General features: G+C 32.8%; 1 protein-coding gene across 1 annotated transcript; it reads right to left on the bottom strand.

The window, feature by feature from the left end:
- Positions 1-8,134: 8,134 nt before the first annotated feature.
- On the bottom strand, positions 8,135-14,452 carry LOC127871234 (complement C1q-like protein 4). Its single transcript, XM_052413981.1, has 3 exons — positions 14,434-14,452; positions 10,329-10,592; positions 8,135-8,913 (listed from the first exon to the last, which is right to left on the bottom strand). The coding sequence occupies exons 2-3, from the start codon at positions 10,579-10,581 to the stop codon at positions 8,510-8,512; spliced, it is 657 nt and encodes a 218-aa protein (XP_052269941.1). The 5' UTR covers positions 10,582-10,592; positions 14,434-14,452; the 3' UTR covers positions 8,135-8,509.
- Between the last annotated feature and the right edge of the window lie 4,599 nt (positions 14,453-19,051).

Below are 19,051 nucleotides of genomic sequence, written 5' to 3'. Positions count from 1 at the left end.
CACACACACACACATATATAAATAAATATATATATATATATATATATATATATATATGCGAAACTTATTAAATATATTCATGATAAATGTGTGGATTAGCAATTGCATTTTATTTTGAATTGGGATCAAATGCGTACATTTAATGTATTTATATATTTAACGACAACATTAACAAAATGCTTCCCAGTAAACAGACGCTTTAATTGCATCTATGCTATTTTCAAGACAAGCGCCTGTGTGATTCGATAATTGTACATTCGGATACGTTTTCTCTTTTAACGGCATAGAAGGATACGATTGACCGGTTCTTCGGTGAGCTAGGCAGCATTCTGCATCGCAATGGTCTAATTGATGCTCCAGAGCGGATCTGGAATGTTGACGAGACCGGTTTTTCGACTGAACACTCACCTCCCAAAATAGTATGTGCGAGAGAGTGACCTCCCCACGGTCGAAGATAATCAGAACGATAGGGTGTATTAATGCTCTTGACAACCATGCTTCACCCTTTTATATTTTTCCCAGTAAAGAGGTGGCAAGACATCTTCATATTAGGTGCGGTTGCAGGGTGAAAGGGGAAAATTTCAGAGAGTGGTTGGATTAACTGGGACATATTTGAAGGGTACGTGACGAGCCATTTAGACCGGTATGCAGCCTTGAACAAAACATGGATGATAACCCAGCCATACTAAAACTCTATGATGGACACAAGAGGACCTCTCTCCCTGACACTGACATCATGGGCATCGGACAGAAATATTATTTTGTTTGTTTTTCCCCACAATCTAGCCATCTCACAGCCCTTGGACATTTGGGTGTTTGGACCTATGTAGGCGTTCTACAATAGGAAATGTCGGGTCTTCATGCATGCCAACCCATCTGCATCTAGAATGTCAGCAAAACCGAGGCGGCCACGACCGCTTGATTCAGGGTCAGAGTCCACTTTTGACAGTGACATGGAGACTGATGGTGTTTGCTGAGTGTCAGCAAAGTAGTTCCCCTGCATTGAGGAAAGATGTTTCGGTTGTTTTTTTTAACTGGGGTCAATTTAGTGTGTATGCGCATTGGGTACATTTAGGCTACTGCACTGATGTACGTTTCCTAAGGCTTGATAGCTTCTTTAGGTGCCCCCATTGTGCCGAAGAGTAAATGAAAATGTAAGATTATTAAAATTATATTGAGAATGAACATTAGACAGTGCTTGAAAATAACTCTTATATTTATTATATTGAATGTCTTAAATTGCATATATTTAAATTGTTATATATGTTATTGATTGCTACTGGAATGTAAGAACTTTGAGTATTCCTGTTTAATTTAATATTTGTTCTGTTTAACCTATTTACCGTGATTCTACCGGGCGAAAACTAAACATCACTGGCGGACAGTGGTGTTGTTTTTTTTCTACGGCAGTTAATATTGAAGGGTCATATTATCCAATGGAGTTAAGTCAAATATATTTGTTTTTAAGACATTCGTCTAATATATCAAGATGGTTTCTAGACGAAAGTGAATAGTCATTAAGTACCGTGAGTCAACCGTGTTGCAGTATACTGTTAACTGTATTTATCATGAATATCCTTAGATATCCTATTTCAATGTGGTATGGTGTTTTTATAATTGATTTAGGGTTTTATTCTTCGATTTTTTTTTATTCAATATAAGAGATACAATGTATCATTATATGATCATAAAACAAAGTGATACAATGTAGCAGCAATAATGTTCAAACATATAAGATATGCTAATATATACTTGTTTGGCCTTGTTAGTATGTATTTTTTTCTTTGGTTGTTTGTGATAGGTGTTTAAAAAAAAAGAAAACAACAGAATAGTTATTAAAAAGGATGAGTTGCATAAAGTGGGTAGAAAGCATACTGGACTTGTTAAAAACGTTTAATGTGCTTCCATTGTTTGCTCAAACATTTGAAGTGTATCATTGTTTTGGGCTATTTCTTTTTCAATTTTAATCTTCAGTTTTAAATAATTGATAAAACAGTTCATTGTAGGTATTTGTTTTATGTATTTCATAATGAATATAAAATGTTTCATTAATATAATTATGTAATTCACAGCGTTATTAACCTCTTGTATTTTGAAAGTTTCTACCCCTAATCTGATGTTTAAGAGAGATAGTTTAATATTTAATTGTTGTTTCTCTAGAAAGGTTGTCAATTGATTCCATAGAGATTGAATATGTTTACACTCCCAGAAAAGGTGTTCTATTGTTTCCATATGTTCACTACACATATCACATAGATTTGTGTTGGATAGGTTGCACTTAAAAATATATTTATTTGTAGCTATGATTCTCTGGATGTATTTATATTGAAAAATTCTCACTGTGCTATCAGTAGCCTTTTTATATGGCATGACAATTATTTGTTTCCAATTAGATTCTTTTTCTCCAATAAGGTTTTGCCATTAAAATTAAGCTTTAGAAATTTCGGCAGGAGTTTTAATTTGAAGTGTGTAAAATATTTTGTTCGTTTTGTTTTGTTTTGCGATTATGTAATCTACGAATGTTTTTTTGAGTACATCGTGTGTTATTTGTATTGGTAACAGCTTTAATATGTACAGGTATACTTTTGATCAGTGTGTAGTACATCAGGAAATTACTTCTAGGTATTCCGAATATGTAGCATAAGTTATGAAAAGAATAGAAGTCGTTTATTATGTAGTCGTACAATTGATCTACATATTTTATGTTTCGTTCGAACCAATGTTTATAGAAAAACGTTTTATTGTTAGTAGTTATGTTCCATAAAATGATTTTACTGTTTATTTTGGTTTCTAGATTATTAGTAACTTTACACCATGCTGATAGAACATTCGATTGAAATATATTTTTGGTTGAAAATTCATCTAAGATATAATTGTCGATATTACATTCAAAACGTAAGGAGTCACCATATGTTTTAAGGATTTTCTGGTAGAATAATTTCCATTTATTCCTATTTGGTATTATTTAAATTTCTTTAAACCCAACTGCATTTGATTGCATTCAGGAATGAATCTATATCCGTTAGTCTGATACCTCCATATGCTACTGATTGATTTAATTGAGTTTGCTTAATTTTATCAGGTTTACCGTCCCATATGAAATGAAATATTTCTGATTTTATATCTTCAATACTATCATTTGGTGGGTTTGGGAGAACTGTTAGTGTATAAATTAATTTAGGGAGTGCAAACGTTTTCAACACGATGTTTTTTCTGATAAGTGTAAGTTTACGATGCTGCCATGATTTTAATTTTTTTTTAAATGTTGGTAATTAAAGCAATATGTTTAAGAATTTTTTATTTTCATTGTTTTTAAAGCTTATTTCTTACGTTGTTGCTTCATCTGATGTACAGTTGAATGTCATTTCTTTTTTAAGATTAATATTACTATGTTTAAATTTATCTAATCGTAGCACAGTGCATTTACTTTTTTTAGTTAAAGACCCGATGCAATTCCAAAAAGGGTTAGCGATTCTATAAGATTATTGAATGAGTCACTACTGTCATTTAAAAAATGGTTGCATCGTTAACAAATAGGGACTGTTTAATTTCTTCGTCAGGTTCTAGCAATATGCCCTTTATATGCTTATTTGATTGGATATAGTGTGAAAGATACTCGATGCATATTATAAATAGCGAGGGTGAAAGTGGACATCCTTGTCTTAACCATCGTTCGATGTTAAAACTATTTGATAAAAAGCCATTGTTAATAATTATACTGGTAATATCGGTATAAAATAGTTTAACCCATTTAATAAGACTTTCACCAAAATTAATATTTTCTAAGCATAAGAACATAAACGAATGATCAAGTGAATCGAATGCCTTTTCAAAGTCTGCAAAGAATATAAGACCAGAATTATTGGAATTGTTGAAATTGTTTATGCCTTCTTGTATAAGACGAACGTTTTCACAAATTTAACGTCCTTTAATGAAACCAGATTGAGATCTTAAAATGATTGATGGTCATATTTTTTAATTCTATTTGCAATACTTTTAGTTGCTTTTTTATAATCATTGTTCAGTAAACGTATCGGGCGCCAGTTTGACAAGGATTTTAAGTTATTTCCAGGTTTTGGAATGAGTGATATTATACCTTGTTTTTGTAGCGTATTTAAGTTTTCGTTGTTAAATGAATAGTTTAGTAAATTAATTAAATGTGTTTTAATATCATTCCAGAATATTTTATTAAATTCGATTGTGATGCCATCAGATCCTGGGCTTTTGTTATTTTGCATTGCTTTAAGTGCTAAGCCACATTCATATTCATTAAGTAATCCGTCGCACAGTAGTTTTTTCTCTTGATTTAAAGCATGATGTGTATTTTAAAAAAGGTTGTTATTTTCAACATATGTTCGTTTATACTGGGTTTCGAAAAATAAACGTAGTTCTTCAAGTATTTGATTTCTGTTTGTTATATCTTCGCCATTGACTACTTATTTGTGTACAGTTTTTTGTTCACTTCTACGTTTTTTGGTGTTTACGAAGTTTTTTGTAATTTTTTTCATTGTGGTCAACATGCTGTGCACGTGCTCGTAGTATTATTCCATTGAGATGTGTATGATAAATTCCTTCTAATACTTGTTTTTTTATATGTTATTTCATTTTCAATGGCTTTGGTATCGTTTGTGCTTGTTTCATGTAATTGTTTTTCAAGTGTTTCAATAATTTTGATGGTTTCAGTTTCAAGTTTGTGTGTTTCTTTTTGTTAAATGATGTGTATCTAATTGTTGTGTTACGTATATTTCCTTTAATTACTCCCCTTAAGATGTTTGGGTTCGCATCTTAATTATTTTGAACTGTATTGAATATTTCTTGTTTTATTTGCGTTTGATATTGTGTATCTAATAAGATGCTGTTGTTAATTTTTAAGTATCCTGGGCCTCTTTCAGGTTGTATTTTGTGCAGTTCAAGTTCAACGAGAGAGTGGTCAGTCATAAATCCTGGTTTTATGCTACATGTGTAAATAATGTTGCAAAGTGACTCAGATATTAAAAAAAAGTCTAATCTACAAAATATTGTTGGTTTTGTGTTTGATTGCCAGGTGAATTTGCTTTCCTTTGGATTAACTGTACGCCAGATGTCTATCATATTGTAGTTTTCAATTATGCTATTCAAAATGTTTCTATTTTTAGGATATTTTTTTTAGGATGAGTGTAAAGGTTTCCCTTCTTGTTATCTACTAATGGGCTAAGAACAGTATTGAAATCACCACCGACTATAATGTTTTTATCTTGGTTATTAATTATAGAGGACTGTAATGTTTCATAAAATGTGTAATCATCTATGTTAGTGCCGTAAACGTTGATTAATGTTAATTGTGTTTCGTGTATTTTGATATTTATATACTTTCTTTTTTATCAGAAAGGCAATGCCTTGTTTATTAGTATGTTGTCCACTGAGATAGATGTCTCCGTCCCATTCATCTTTTAAGGTTTGTGCTTAAGTATGTGTCAAGTGACTTTCTTGTAATAGGCATATATTATATTTTATTTCGTCTAACCATTTGAAGATTTGTATGCGTTTGTCTTTATTGTTTAGCCCTTTACATTTGAAGTACAAATATTAATACATATATAAAAAGATGGTGGAGTACATGATAATTCTTTGCGTGCCTGTCCAGTTGCTTTCTCTCACAATACATAGATAATATTTTTTCATGTTATATTAAGAGCCAGAGTGAGGTATGGGCAAGGATAAAAAATTGATTTATTCAAAATTCAAATTGACAAGAAATCGCCCTAAACAATGATACACTTAATATATTTGAACATACATGGAAACACATTAATCTTTCATAAATAAGTCCAGTATGTTTTCTACCCACTTTATGCAACGCATCCTTATTCATAAATATTCTGTTGTTTTTCTTTCTTAAATATCACAAACGTCCAATGAAAACAATACATATTAACCTTTTTTTGTTTAATCAAAAGGAAACCACAAGGTCAAAAATATATATATTAGCATATCTTGTATAACATATATAAACTGTATTGCTGCTACATGGTATCACCTTGTTTTATGATCATATACATGCATAAATTGTATGTTTTATATTGAAAAACAAAAAAGGAATATTAAGAGCTAGAGTGAGGTATGGGCAAGGATATAAATGTGATTTATGTAAGTTATCAAGACTGGATAAGTGTGTTTACTCATGTGTTTGTAGGTGTGTTACTGTGGGCGTTGTGTGCATGTAATATAAAAAAGTAAAGAAATCAGGGAGTGGGTCGATGTTTGAAGGTAAGTGAAGTATGCGTGTGTGTTCGTGAAACTATTTGAAGTAAAAATATTTTCTTTTACATGTTTGTACAACGCTTGTTTAAACAATCTTATGAAAAAAAAAAAACTTGAAATATACTATATATACTAGCATACTATACTATACATGACATATTATAGACGAACGACAACAAACAAAACTTAACGTGTGGTTAACACGTCGTTCATATTGTAATACTATCAAATAAAAGACAATAATGTTGACAGGATATTAACATCAAAGTGAAAACGTATTCATTTCTATAAATAATCCATTTAGTATGAGGGTTGTTTATAGGTAAGGTAACTTTACTTATTTACTATACTTATTTTGCAATTTCAGCACGTATCAAAAGAGAATAATGCTATATATGTATATAACTAAAACAAATAAAAGACAATAATGTTGACAGGATGTTAACATCAAAGTTAAACGCATTCATTTCTATAAGTAATCCATTTAGTATGAGGGTTGTTTATAGGTTAGGTAACTTTACTTATTTCGCACGTATCAAAAGAGAACAATGCTATATATGTATATAACAAAAACAGAGTAGCAATAAAGTTACCGAATTTCATTTTCAGACAAAAAAAATCCAACATAATCTTCTGAAGGAAATAGAAATGGCATGTGCGTTGCTGGTATATGCATTGATTGTCATATAAAAATACATAATTATTTTATACATTAATACCCTAGATTAGAGATAATGGGCTTTCACATGTAAGAAACATCTTATTATTATTATTTAGTAAATATCCGTGAATGTACTAGACGAGAAATATCTTCGAATTTTGTATTACGAAGGAGGCGAGAAAAGGTCTTGCCGCATAATGTACTCAATTTATCAAAATAATGTATTTAATATTACAAACATTGCTAATATATGAGTATTTTTAAATTGTGTTGTGATGTAATTAGAATTATAACAATAATACAAATCATCATCATCATAACATTCTTACAGAACAACATATAGTACGAGCGGCATGTTCATTGTGTTCAGTGCATAAGCCCTTACCGTCCCTGATATCTGATTTGAGTTTGTCGGTTAAATATCTGCAAACTTCGCAATAAAATTGTGTTACTTTCACGTGAATTACTTAACGTGTACAGTGGCATAATTCTAGCTTTGGTATACTCTGTAATTGTTCAATTGTACTGCACATTCATATTCCCGAACCACTTTGACCCTATCTTTACGCTTATGACTTTATGAACAAAAGTGATTTTAATTCCCCACTGATCCCCTTTCACATTTTCTGTGGATGACATATTGTTCTATTTATAACATTTAACAAGAGTCTTTGTACGCATTAGCGCTTATTAAACTTATCTGACATTATCTTTACAATTTTTTTATAAGAATCCCTTTAAATTTCGAGTGTTCTCGGAACACTTTGTTTACTTCAAACACGTTAACCATGCGTAAACATAACGTTATCATCGTACGCATTTATTTCAAAATGCCTCGATATTGACCCATATAACTAACACATTTCTTCGTTGTACGGATAATTTATTAAATAGGTATGCGGTATCTGGATGCATCTGCTTTATACCAAACGGCAAATAGCCTACATATATCATTCTATATACATGTTTACAAGCGATTAAAATATTTTTTAGTATCTGTTTACCAATGTGTACAATTAGCAGCTTATTATTGGATGAAATTGTTGAGCTCATGGCTTAAATTGTGTAACACATAATGATTCTTGTTTGCAGGATATTATGAACAGTAGCCAAAGTATATGTCGTTCACACGTTTTGTCTTTGATGCAGTAATCGATGTATACTGTCTAAATGTTGACAGTGAAACAGTCAGTCACACACTGCTATGAACAATACTAAGTAAATAAGATATAATAGCTTATATATTTTAAAAACCAGTAATTAAAATTATGAAAACAATCATAGCATCATGGAAAGACTTTATTCCAATTTTCACTTTATAAAAAATCATTGGATAAAACGAGTTTATACGAGTATAATGTCCAAATTCATCTGTCTCAAACATGCACCAATCAATGATTATACATGTATAATGTAGAATAAAATATATTATATATCTTAAAATGAAACCACTAATCAGACATTGATTATTTCCATGAAATGCAGTACCAATTTTAGGGTTTAATCTAGTCCTTTGATCATCAACATTTTAAATGTTGTTTAAAAATGCAATGACATCTTATATACTCGCTTTAAAGTCCAATTCAATTAAATGTATGCCTAGTTATCTTAACACTTGTTTATGAGTGTCCCAGTCATGCTTGAGTGTTTTCCGAACTCAAGGGCATTTCCCGACACGTGATTTTCCCCCTCCACAAACATGACGTCACCAACGGACATGCGCACTACAGTTGTCTGGCTACCTTGATCCCAGCCACTCGTCCAACCTGCAAAGGCGTAAGCTATGTATTCTTGGTTCTTCTTCATTCTAATCGTGCTCGGTTTCCCAGTCGGGTTTCCGATTGACATGGCAAAGAGGTATGTGCCGTTGACAGGAGCTGTGAAGATTCCCGTGATTGGGTTGTACGCGTTGCCGAGGTTAACAGGAACGACGTCGAAGATGACAACACTGATCTGGGGAAAGGCGACGTTTTTGCTCAGAAAAGCTTGGAATGCGACAGATGTTGCGGAACCTGCAAAGATAGCATGAAAATATTTTTTTTAATCTGACTTAATGACACAATCTACCAAAACGCTTATCTGATGACGATCAGATACAAAGTCTCAAAGGTATGAAATAAATGTTTAAAAACAATATTTGTATTCCTCATCTGATAAAATATATCCTGTACAATATATGTTTCGTTTTGTTTTGCCGCACACAAGTTTTGTTTATGGGTTGTTGTATGAATATCAAAGGAATATCGCACGATATCTTATTTCTGACAAAATTATTATTTTAATTCAGTTCGCATCTGACTCGAAATTTTGGCGAAGACCGTGTGATGGACATCCTCGGATTACAATGCATAATGTTGCTTAAGACCTGATATGAATCGGAATACCAAGATTACTCTAATTTTTGGACATTCAGATTTCCTCCTAATTTAATTGACATTAAAATTTCGAACCCTTGCATTTTATCAGCTTCTCGCCATTTGCGTCGATTCGTTGACACGTTGCGAACGTGTTTTTACAACCAGATGAAGGTCATTAAACCTGGCTTATGACTGAACAAAGTCAGTAGACCGTTACATTTGCTTTATTTTGGTATATACGCATGTCTAACTGATATACGTAGATAATCGTTATCCGGTTAGTGCAGTGGTAGGTACACGCGATCTCTCTTAGGCCATCCGGGTTCAATACTCGTTCCCAGCTATAATTTGAAGAGAGTTCTCAATAATGTGAGTCTAGAAATTTTATTTCGTGAGTCTAGAAAGGTAGAAATGCTCCAGCACACACGCAGACACACGCACGCGCACACACGCACACACACACACACGAACACACACACACACACACACACACACACACACACAAACAACCAACGTACACAAATCCATAAAGCTTGGGTCTCAGCCAAATAACGGACGGAGGGTTTTTTACCTGAATAATGAAGCTCGAAACCTAGCACTTAGCCCTTATATATTTACTTCAATGGCACATTTACACAATAAACATATCGGAAAACATAAAACTTGCAAAACAGTAAAAATGAATAATTCTGCAGTCACCGACTTGGAACGGTAAATGCAAAAAAAAAACATTTAAGGCTTAAACCAATTTTAAAGAGCTCAATACCTCACACAGAGGGGCCAACAACTGTTCACAAAACATTTATACATAGATACACAAATCTTTACTTTATCGGGATTCAAATAAAAAAGCAATAACAGATAATACACCTCAATTTATATTCAACATAACGACTTAATGGTTGGATTCAAACAGAGCAACACAATTGTAACTTTTTGAAACACAATAAAAGGAATCTAATACGAGTTTCAACTTCATCTCATATTTGATTAAGAAGCTTTGGGGATATAAAGCCTCGTGCAATTAAATATTCTTAATATTGCCAAGAAATGTCAGAAAGATATCTTACCCAGCATGTATTCCAATTGTTTGTTCTGGTTGACCAGCTTTTTGTTCGTGTCATCAATCTTTTGCTCAATGTGACTGATCACGTCTTCGAGTTTCGCAGCAGTGGTCTCCAATGCGACGACTTTAGCGAGAAGCTTGTACTCAAAATCAAACCTTGAGTAACATGATGGCTCTTCGCTCTGCCTTTCTAATCCATATACTTGTACATAAAGGATGAACCCCAAAAGTACGAGTCTTGCTTTGCAAGTTACCATTGTTACTGGACCTGAAACATGGAAGAAATGACAACGAATACTTCAATTTCAAGAACGCAACAGAATGAGTTAAAAGGGCATATTGTCTACGATGAAATTGACAATGCTCAAAACATTTGTATAGCTAACTAAAAATTTGATACTTAAATATTCTATTTGAATCAGCAAAATAATATGTACTATGAATTTTATCACTAAAACTAGTGCAATATTGAAATACTAAGTCTAGTTAAATGACTTACATATATATCTTTAAACGAGAAGAAATTAACATTGACGTGTGTACAGCTATTTACATACTCACATTAAACACAACACTACATAGGCCGACACCTTTAGACTAAGAGTCTCAAGAGGATATGAAGTGTTAACTATAATCCACTTTGATTTAAGGCGTTTTTTTTATGTCGTTCTTAGTTGTATTCTTAACGTATGTATTGTTTTCATAGAAGTACTTTAGAATGAAGAAAAGTTTGAATCGTGCAGGACATCCTTGTACTCATGTATGAAGTAAACTAAGTGGTGGTAATGAGCTTTGTCCGCGGTAACTACGGCTGAAATGATAAATTAGACTGACGGCCTTAACAGCGGTCCAATATATGTTGTATTATATAGTTTCAGTCTTATATTCTTACCTAACCGATTTGTCTGCTTTTCTTTTACATAACTGTCGTGTAAACCGTCGAAAAAAAATTACATTGTTAAATAACCTTTTAATAAGTGATGTGTAAGGCGGAAATACAATTCACATACAGTACAAAAGCAAAATGTTTTTCAAAACGACAATATTTGATGCCTGCCATTAAAACCAATTATACACTGACACGTTAAAGGGATCTTTTCACGGTTTGGTAAATTGACAAAAATTTAAAAAAAGTTGTTTCAGATTCGCAAATTTTCGGTTTAGTTATGATATTTGTGAGGAAAAGGTATAACTGAACATTTGCCATGGTCTAATATAGCCATTATATGCATCTTTGGCGATTTAAAACCTAAAAATTATAAAGCGTTGCAACGCGAACGATTGAATAATTTGGAGAGTTCTGTTGTTGTCGTTTAAATTTGTGAAACTACGAAGATTGCTTATATAAGGTATAAAATACGCATCTTATGTATGCTTGGCAGGATAACTCAGTTGGTTAATGCGTTTTTACTTCAGGATTTCGAGGGTCACTGGTTCGAGCTCTGCTGCGGGCTACTTTATTTTCCTTTTTTTAAATTTTATTTGTGATTTTTAACTGGAGCTTTTAAAATTTAATGTTCACCTTTATCAATATGAAGCATTTAATGACAAACTTCAAAATACGCCAAAATCTGTGAAAAGGCCCCTTTAAAGTAAACGTTAAATCAAAAACTTCAAAATTTGGTATGTTGATTATACAAAAGCTGGTAGATGGAAAACACCAATTTTCCGGTTATTTAAGCTATGCGGTATCGTCGTTATGCTTTTTGCATACATTTATATATTAATTAGGCAACAACCTTACAGTATAAGAAGCAATTAATAGGCACATGTGATAATATTATCTTTGTATCAATAAAATCTAAAGTGTGCACAAGCTCACCCTTCTTATCGTCTTATTGCTGATTCTGGCGAGTTCTAGAACTCTATTTTATTCTATTTTTTAGAAGAAAGAATTTGTAAGCAAATATATAACTTCACAATATTTTACAGCAAATAACAGTATGATAATACATGCGTGCATACATCATATTAGTCTTTAATCACTTTTAAATAGAAAATAGTGGTGTTATTTAACAAAAACAGTGCAAAACAGAAGAAATTATTGTGTCGGACGGAAATGGCCTATTTTGCATTATCTTTAATAATGATGCAATTTATACAATTTGATTCCCAGTATTTATTAGATTTGCTTAAGAACCAGTCGCTTTTTGAAATTAATAAATATAACCATATGTATTCGATTACACCGTGAAATAATACTAAATAAACGTTCCAGATATGTTTTCCACTAGATATAATCATCATGTAAAAATATTATTAAATAATATAACTTTTATAAGTATTTAATTGTTTATCTGAACTAAGATATCTTTAAACGTGTTTGCATAATACGTGTAGTGACATTGCGCATGGTTTATTTAAAATATAACAGTTTTAAACAGTATATAATAATATCATATCGTGGTAATTTAAGATTTTCTTATAACATTGGAGATTTAAAATTTGCCTGTAACATTACAGATAATTAATTAAAATACAGTCATAAACTACTGACAAATACTTTTTCATGCAAATAAGAAGTGTGCTTCTTTACATCAACACAACATTTTTAAGCAATGGTATACGGTCTTATTTCTTTAATCATAACAATGAATCGTTGATGAATAAAAAAAATAGAATACAACTTAAAAAATTAGTATCAGAAAATGTTCGGAAGAAGAGTTGCGTTCACTTGCAAATAATTTTGTATTGTACACCAAAAAACTCCTTCGTGTAAACAAGCAACGTCTTTTTATTACTATTGTTATTTTTTTAGACTAATCCACAAATTATATTGTAATAAATAAATAATTCATCATAAAAAATAATAAAAAGTGGAAAAAGTGGGAACGAGTTACTCAACGCCCCAAGTCAAACTTTCCACAGTCTTTGTTTCTGTAACACATATTTTGAATTTCACAGATTATGTAATTCCTTGCTGTCTGGTGCATGTACCATGTAATAATATTTTTTAATCTACTATGAGTTTATTATTATCTATATTTAAACATACATGTTTGCATTATTAAATTAGTGTGTATGTGAAAACTAGGCAATTATGAACAAGATTGCTTAGTTAAGTAATATGAACTATTTCGAACATGACTGCTTTCGTTTACAAAAAATTTACTACACCTTATTCATACTGCAAGCAGTTTCTTTAAGCAAAGAAACAACATAAACAAAACTTCGATGTTTGAAGTTTGTATTCTCCTTCTGCTGTTTATTCTTCAAATTCATAAAAAAGACTTTGTACTAAAGATAAACTTGGCAATTGTCCTGGTTTTCCTAGTGGAGATTACTTTTTTTTAATCCAAAGTTTAACATTACATGTATATACTTTCATTATGCATGTATAAGGTATTTATGTATACATATATACTAAAAAGTCTTGGTTATTAAATAGTTATGTTTATAAGAGTTAAATTAGTAATTAAGGGTTCAGAAAAGTGGAAGATTGAATGTTAAACAATTGGAATGACTGCATATGTTTAAAAGTTTTTTGTGTTCTCAAACTTTGATTTTGGGTGCATACATTAGGTATGATCTTTTTTCAGACAGAAGAATGGGAAATATATGAAAGGTGTCGAAACATTGTAGATAATACATAAAAGAACAATAATGTATTCAATCAATACGCTTTTATGCTCAATAAGATTGACATTTAAATGATCAGACATCATATATAAGGCCATGCATCTTTACATCAACAACAATTGAATATCAAAATAGTGTGTGATATTTAAGACATTTACTTCTATACTTCTAATAAACACTGTCTAATAACTCGCTGTGAACTAGTAATTTACTATTTTCATCACTACAATAGACTTAATGAATGAACGCAAACAAACATTTAAATAATCTGGAAATAAATGTATACCCCGTCTAATATCCAGTACCAAAGTAAGCTGAGTAATAGGAACCGACGCGCATTCTATTTTTTGACCTTATTATACATGTATACATAGACGGAACATTACGATGTATACTTTTAGAGCAAAGTTACCGTCATGTAAAACACAACGACCAACGGTCCATGGTTGAAGATTCAGAATAGAGCTGAAATCGGCATCTAAAAAAGTTTCTGACATGCATTGTGATTGTTTGCTTAATATTACACATACCTGTATAAAACAGTCTCTGACACTACACTACGTCTAGCGCGATTTCTGCCATCCACATCGCATCCCCGTGATTCAGCCAAGAGTGGACAATTACTCACTCATCTCATCACGATACACCGTTGAACACGGTGATTTCGCCGTGGCGATTTGCAGTGTCAGTCTTGGCGTTATCGGGAAATTGATCTCACGGAGGACCACCGCGATCGCGGTTGACCACCACGGTCTAAGTGGTTTGCGGTGAAATACATGTGCAACAACAACATTATACAAATGTACGGTCTGCAATATCGAAATGTACATGTTCATTCACATTGCAGATCGTATACTGTTGTTTTTTAAACTCGGTATGTACATGTATTACATGCACTTCATAATAAAATCACCGAATGTTCAACTCTTTTCTCTCATGTTTGCCCTCTTTACAGAATTATTGACATGTCTTACATCGAGCGTGAGTATAGTTTGCGTTTCAAGCTTCAAGTTTTGTTTCAATTGTTTCTGAATGAAGTTTCCCTTGTTGTTCTTAATTACAGATTTGTTTTTTGTTAACCTTTTGAAAACCCTTTCTTGTTTGTAAACATATATAGCTCGCCAACAATAACATACATACATCTTACATGTTCCTGTAATTTGATATCAGTCTATTTTTGTGATTTCCTGTTTCTTTTGTTACATGTATTGGATCGAATAAATGTACATGTACAAATTCGAGACATCCGCAATAAGTATTAAATTCCGCGATATTTAAATATCATAGTCATGCGAAAAGATCAGTTGTCATGTTGGTGAGTGACTCTTTGTATACCTGTTCTTTGTTCAATAACAAGTTCATTTTGAAACAATACACTGTATGTAAAATAACGTAAAAAAGAAATGGTGATATTATAGTAAATATTGATTTTCTTGTTGTGTTACAATAATGTTGTGCATTGAGCAAATACTATGTTCATCAAATTTATAAAGTATCGATAAGAAGTGTTGTTAAGAAATCGCGGTAAATTTAACGAGTCATAATTTCACATTAAGCTTTTTTACAACAGTTTTACTCTTTTATTTCAGATACGACGAAGAATATGGTTTTCGGAAAATAATGAACATAGTAACAACAATGACGAGTTTTTTTATTATTAATATTATAAACATGCATTTAAATACTGATTACGTTATAAATATGATTTTGTTAAACATGTATATTTATAAAAATTAATGTCTATTTATTGTACATGTGCCGTATTATAATGCGAATAAAACGCTTAAAAAAGGTTAAAGGTTTACTATATCAAATAAAATGGATAATTTGTTATTTACATTTATTTACACATAACAGAACAGATGGTATTTGAACGCATCTTCTCACATCTGTCGGTATTTTCTATTACAGTCAAAACAAATATTCACACTCTAATCTACTCGATAAGACCGCGATATATTTTGATATAATTAGGTTAATTGGTAAATAAAGAAACTCTAATTTGACATTCACATAAACTAATTACCAATTAACAGATCTTTTATAACAAATAAAGTAATTATCAACTCTACATGGGAGTCGACATACTTAAAGGTGCCGCGTAAATTGAAATATAAAACACTGTAGTTATTGTAATTCACACCAATTGATATCAAAGAAACAAGATACCTATATAAATCTAGTAAATAAATGATAAGGCCACTTTATTGTTAACTTCTACAGAAAACTAACGTGTTACAGCTAGGTTGTGTCTTGGATTATTACTGTGCTTCAATGCGAATACATTTAAAGCCGCTACTAAGTATAGATTTAATATATATTACTGGAATACTCTCAATTTGTTAAGTGTTAATTGAGGACCCGTGTCACGGAGAACATTAACTTAGATAGTTACACATTACTTAGTTAAGTGTGGGTGTGATGTTAAAGTGCAAGTTCGGTCTAGAGGATTTATCAGGATAGACAACGTAGTACCTGTAAGTACAGTTCACATGATACAATGACACTCGTTATAACGTTACAATATTGTTTATGGTGATTTTTGTCGATGAGAGCAGTATTTCATGAAATATTGTAACGGTTTCGTGTCGTCGGTAAATACTGTTTTCTTTCTATCAACCAGGTAGTTATAAGTTTATTAAAATATTATTAGTCTGTGAATAGATGTCTTCAAGAATAAAGAAATGAAAACAGTGAGACTTAATTTATTTATACTTCTCAAAATATACCAACATGAAACAACAAATGTATAAGAATATAATATAGTTACATTTTGTCCGACATCGCAGTTCTTTATTGTTATTATTATTATTAAAGTTGTTAAAGGTTTAAATAATTTTAGATGTTGTGTGGCCGAAAAGTTGAATGTGTCCTAAGTCGTCTGCGGCGCGTCTTTTATATGTATGCCCCTTGATACAATTCCTCAGACTCCGTAAACGGTTATGCGACAGCTCCGACCAATCAGAATGCTTGAATCGCCGATTTGAACCACTGTCATCCAATCCAATATGCGCGCCAAATGAACTCTTCAAAACGCTTCCGCACATCAGGAAATAGTTCCAAATTTTATATCTATGCTTATCAATCAAATGACAATAACTTGATATAAAACAGAAGCAAATCGTTAGCATTAATACAATAAGACATAGTTTACTGTAACCATTAACTATATGGCACAGTCTTTTGCTAAAATCACAAAGATAAAGTTATGACGTCACAAGCATGGTCGACACTGTTTATGAGTGACAAGGAAGTGTTATTCTTTATGGAATTACAATCATAGGAACGAGGATTAATAACTAAAGTTGTGAGTAACATTTAAGGATTATAAGGAATAAGATGTAGATAGAATGATATATGCATGAAACCTCAGTAAACTGTTTGAACATGCATATGTCATATAATTCAACGAACTGTCAGAATCTGTCAACATTCGGTGAGTAGGTCTTTGCCAATATCCTAGATAATGATACATGTTATGAAACCTTATTATGAGTTTTGCTTAGGATCACTTGTAGTCCATTATATTACACTTCCCCCCCCCCACACTTTATTAAACTAATCCTCCTGGATTATGTCCAATAAAATAACAAATGAGCACTTTGAACATTTATGCAACGAGATCATACAGATTGCATAGCAACGTGAACATTTGAAAAACAATGTAACTATTCTCAGTCTGCAAATAACACACATCAGACAACTCTTATGCACCCACACGTATTTTAATGTTTGCCTCATCCAGTTTTTCAGTTATTATATCTGTATCCGTCCACCTATCAGCAAGTTCAATTCCCCGAACAATACCCTCTGCCACGCGACTCTCCTCCACTTCCCAATTTACGATGGCCTTGAGGTAATTAAAGTAATAATACCTAATTTTTTAGTCCATCTTCTCTGCCTCACCTTCTTCCACTGTCGGCTTACCCTCAGCTTCGAGGGACATGAAGTTGTACTTGTCCAAGAGGGCTCTCCTAGACAAGGTTAGGAAGTTGGTGCTCTCCATACGCTCAAGAACGATGGCCACATACTCATGGGCCATGAGTATTTAATCCGGGGTCATCTTCTTCCAGTTTGCTGGCGGCCATACAATCTGATGGTTGTTCGATTCCATGGTGAATTCATTTACCAATAACCAGTCCCTTTTCGCAGGCGGACACATGGGCATGCAGCCCTTTTGCAGAATCCGGAAGGCTCTGTCCTTTAAGCTGCTACTTGAACCCAACACGGCTGAGCTACAGGACGACGCTGAAGAGGAAGATGAGGAGAAGGAGGAGGAGGAAGATATCTCACCACTTGGAGAAACAACCCTGTCTCGATGTGGGCCCATATTTCTCTCCGAAACAGCTTCTTCACACAACTCTATGTTGTCCCTGTGATCAAAGTCTTGACCCCCTTCAACTCTTGCCTCCGATGTTTTAGTCCCTTTTCAGGGTTTTTTGGCCTTTCTTCTTCAGCTGCTACTTTCAAGCTTGTGCCTTTTTCCAACTGATCAACCGAACTGCTTATTTCCCGTTCCACTTGTCTTTCAGTTCTAGCAGATTTCTACACCACATTCCTCTTGTTTCGCGACACACTCCGCTCCCTGGATTCCCTCTTCTTCGCCATACCTCTTAACATCTCCAATCCTTTCCTCCAACCGGCCGTCCATTTATGTCCCCTAGCTTGCTTGTCCGAAAATGTATCGCTCCAACTTCTCATGGCTTTCCTCGCTTCATAAGCCGCCTTGGAGTCATAAGGGTTGATGTTGTCAACTACTTTAGCGTAGTCCTCATGATACTTGGCAAAGTACAACCCATTCGCCCTGGTGAACTGGTCCTTGCTCATTGTTACCTCTCGGTGGACTTTCTTCACATGGGATTCCAGATCCGCTACACGGGTGTAAACGTTCTCTTTCCCCTCACACCAAGCGCACATCACAAAAAGTCGTCGATGGGCTGAAGAGATCAGGTGGACATTGAGTGACTTCCTGTCGGGGAAGTAGGCTTCACACAACCAGCATTTTTCCCTGAAATACCGACTTGAACAAAAGACACATGGTAACCAACAATCCAATGTAACAATATTGAAAATGTTAAATTTGTCTTTGACAATCCATGCACTGACTTATTTTTGTATACAACATATTAATTTATAAATAGTTTGATA

Source organism: Dreissena polymorpha, chromosome 3, assembly GCF_020536995.1.
Source record: "Dreissena polymorpha isolate Duluth1 chromosome 3, UMN_Dpol_1.0, whole genome shotgun sequence".
Taxonomy (NCBI): Eukaryota; Metazoa; Mollusca; class Bivalvia; order Myida; family Dreissenidae; genus Dreissena; species Dreissena polymorpha.
The sequence above is the reverse complement of the archived record's forward strand: the minus strand, read 5'-3'. Positions and strand labels throughout refer to the sequence as shown.

Excerpts from the sequence above, each read along its gene's own strand:
- LOC127871234 (XM_052413981.1), bottom strand. The coding sequence starts at position 10,581 with ATGGTAACTTGCAAAGCAAGACTCGTACTTTTGGGGTTCATCCTTTAT. Across the intron at positions 8,914-10,328 it reads ACAATTGGAATACATGCTGG|GTTCCGCAACATCTGTCGCA; the intron begins GTAAGATATCTT and ends CTATCTTTGCAG.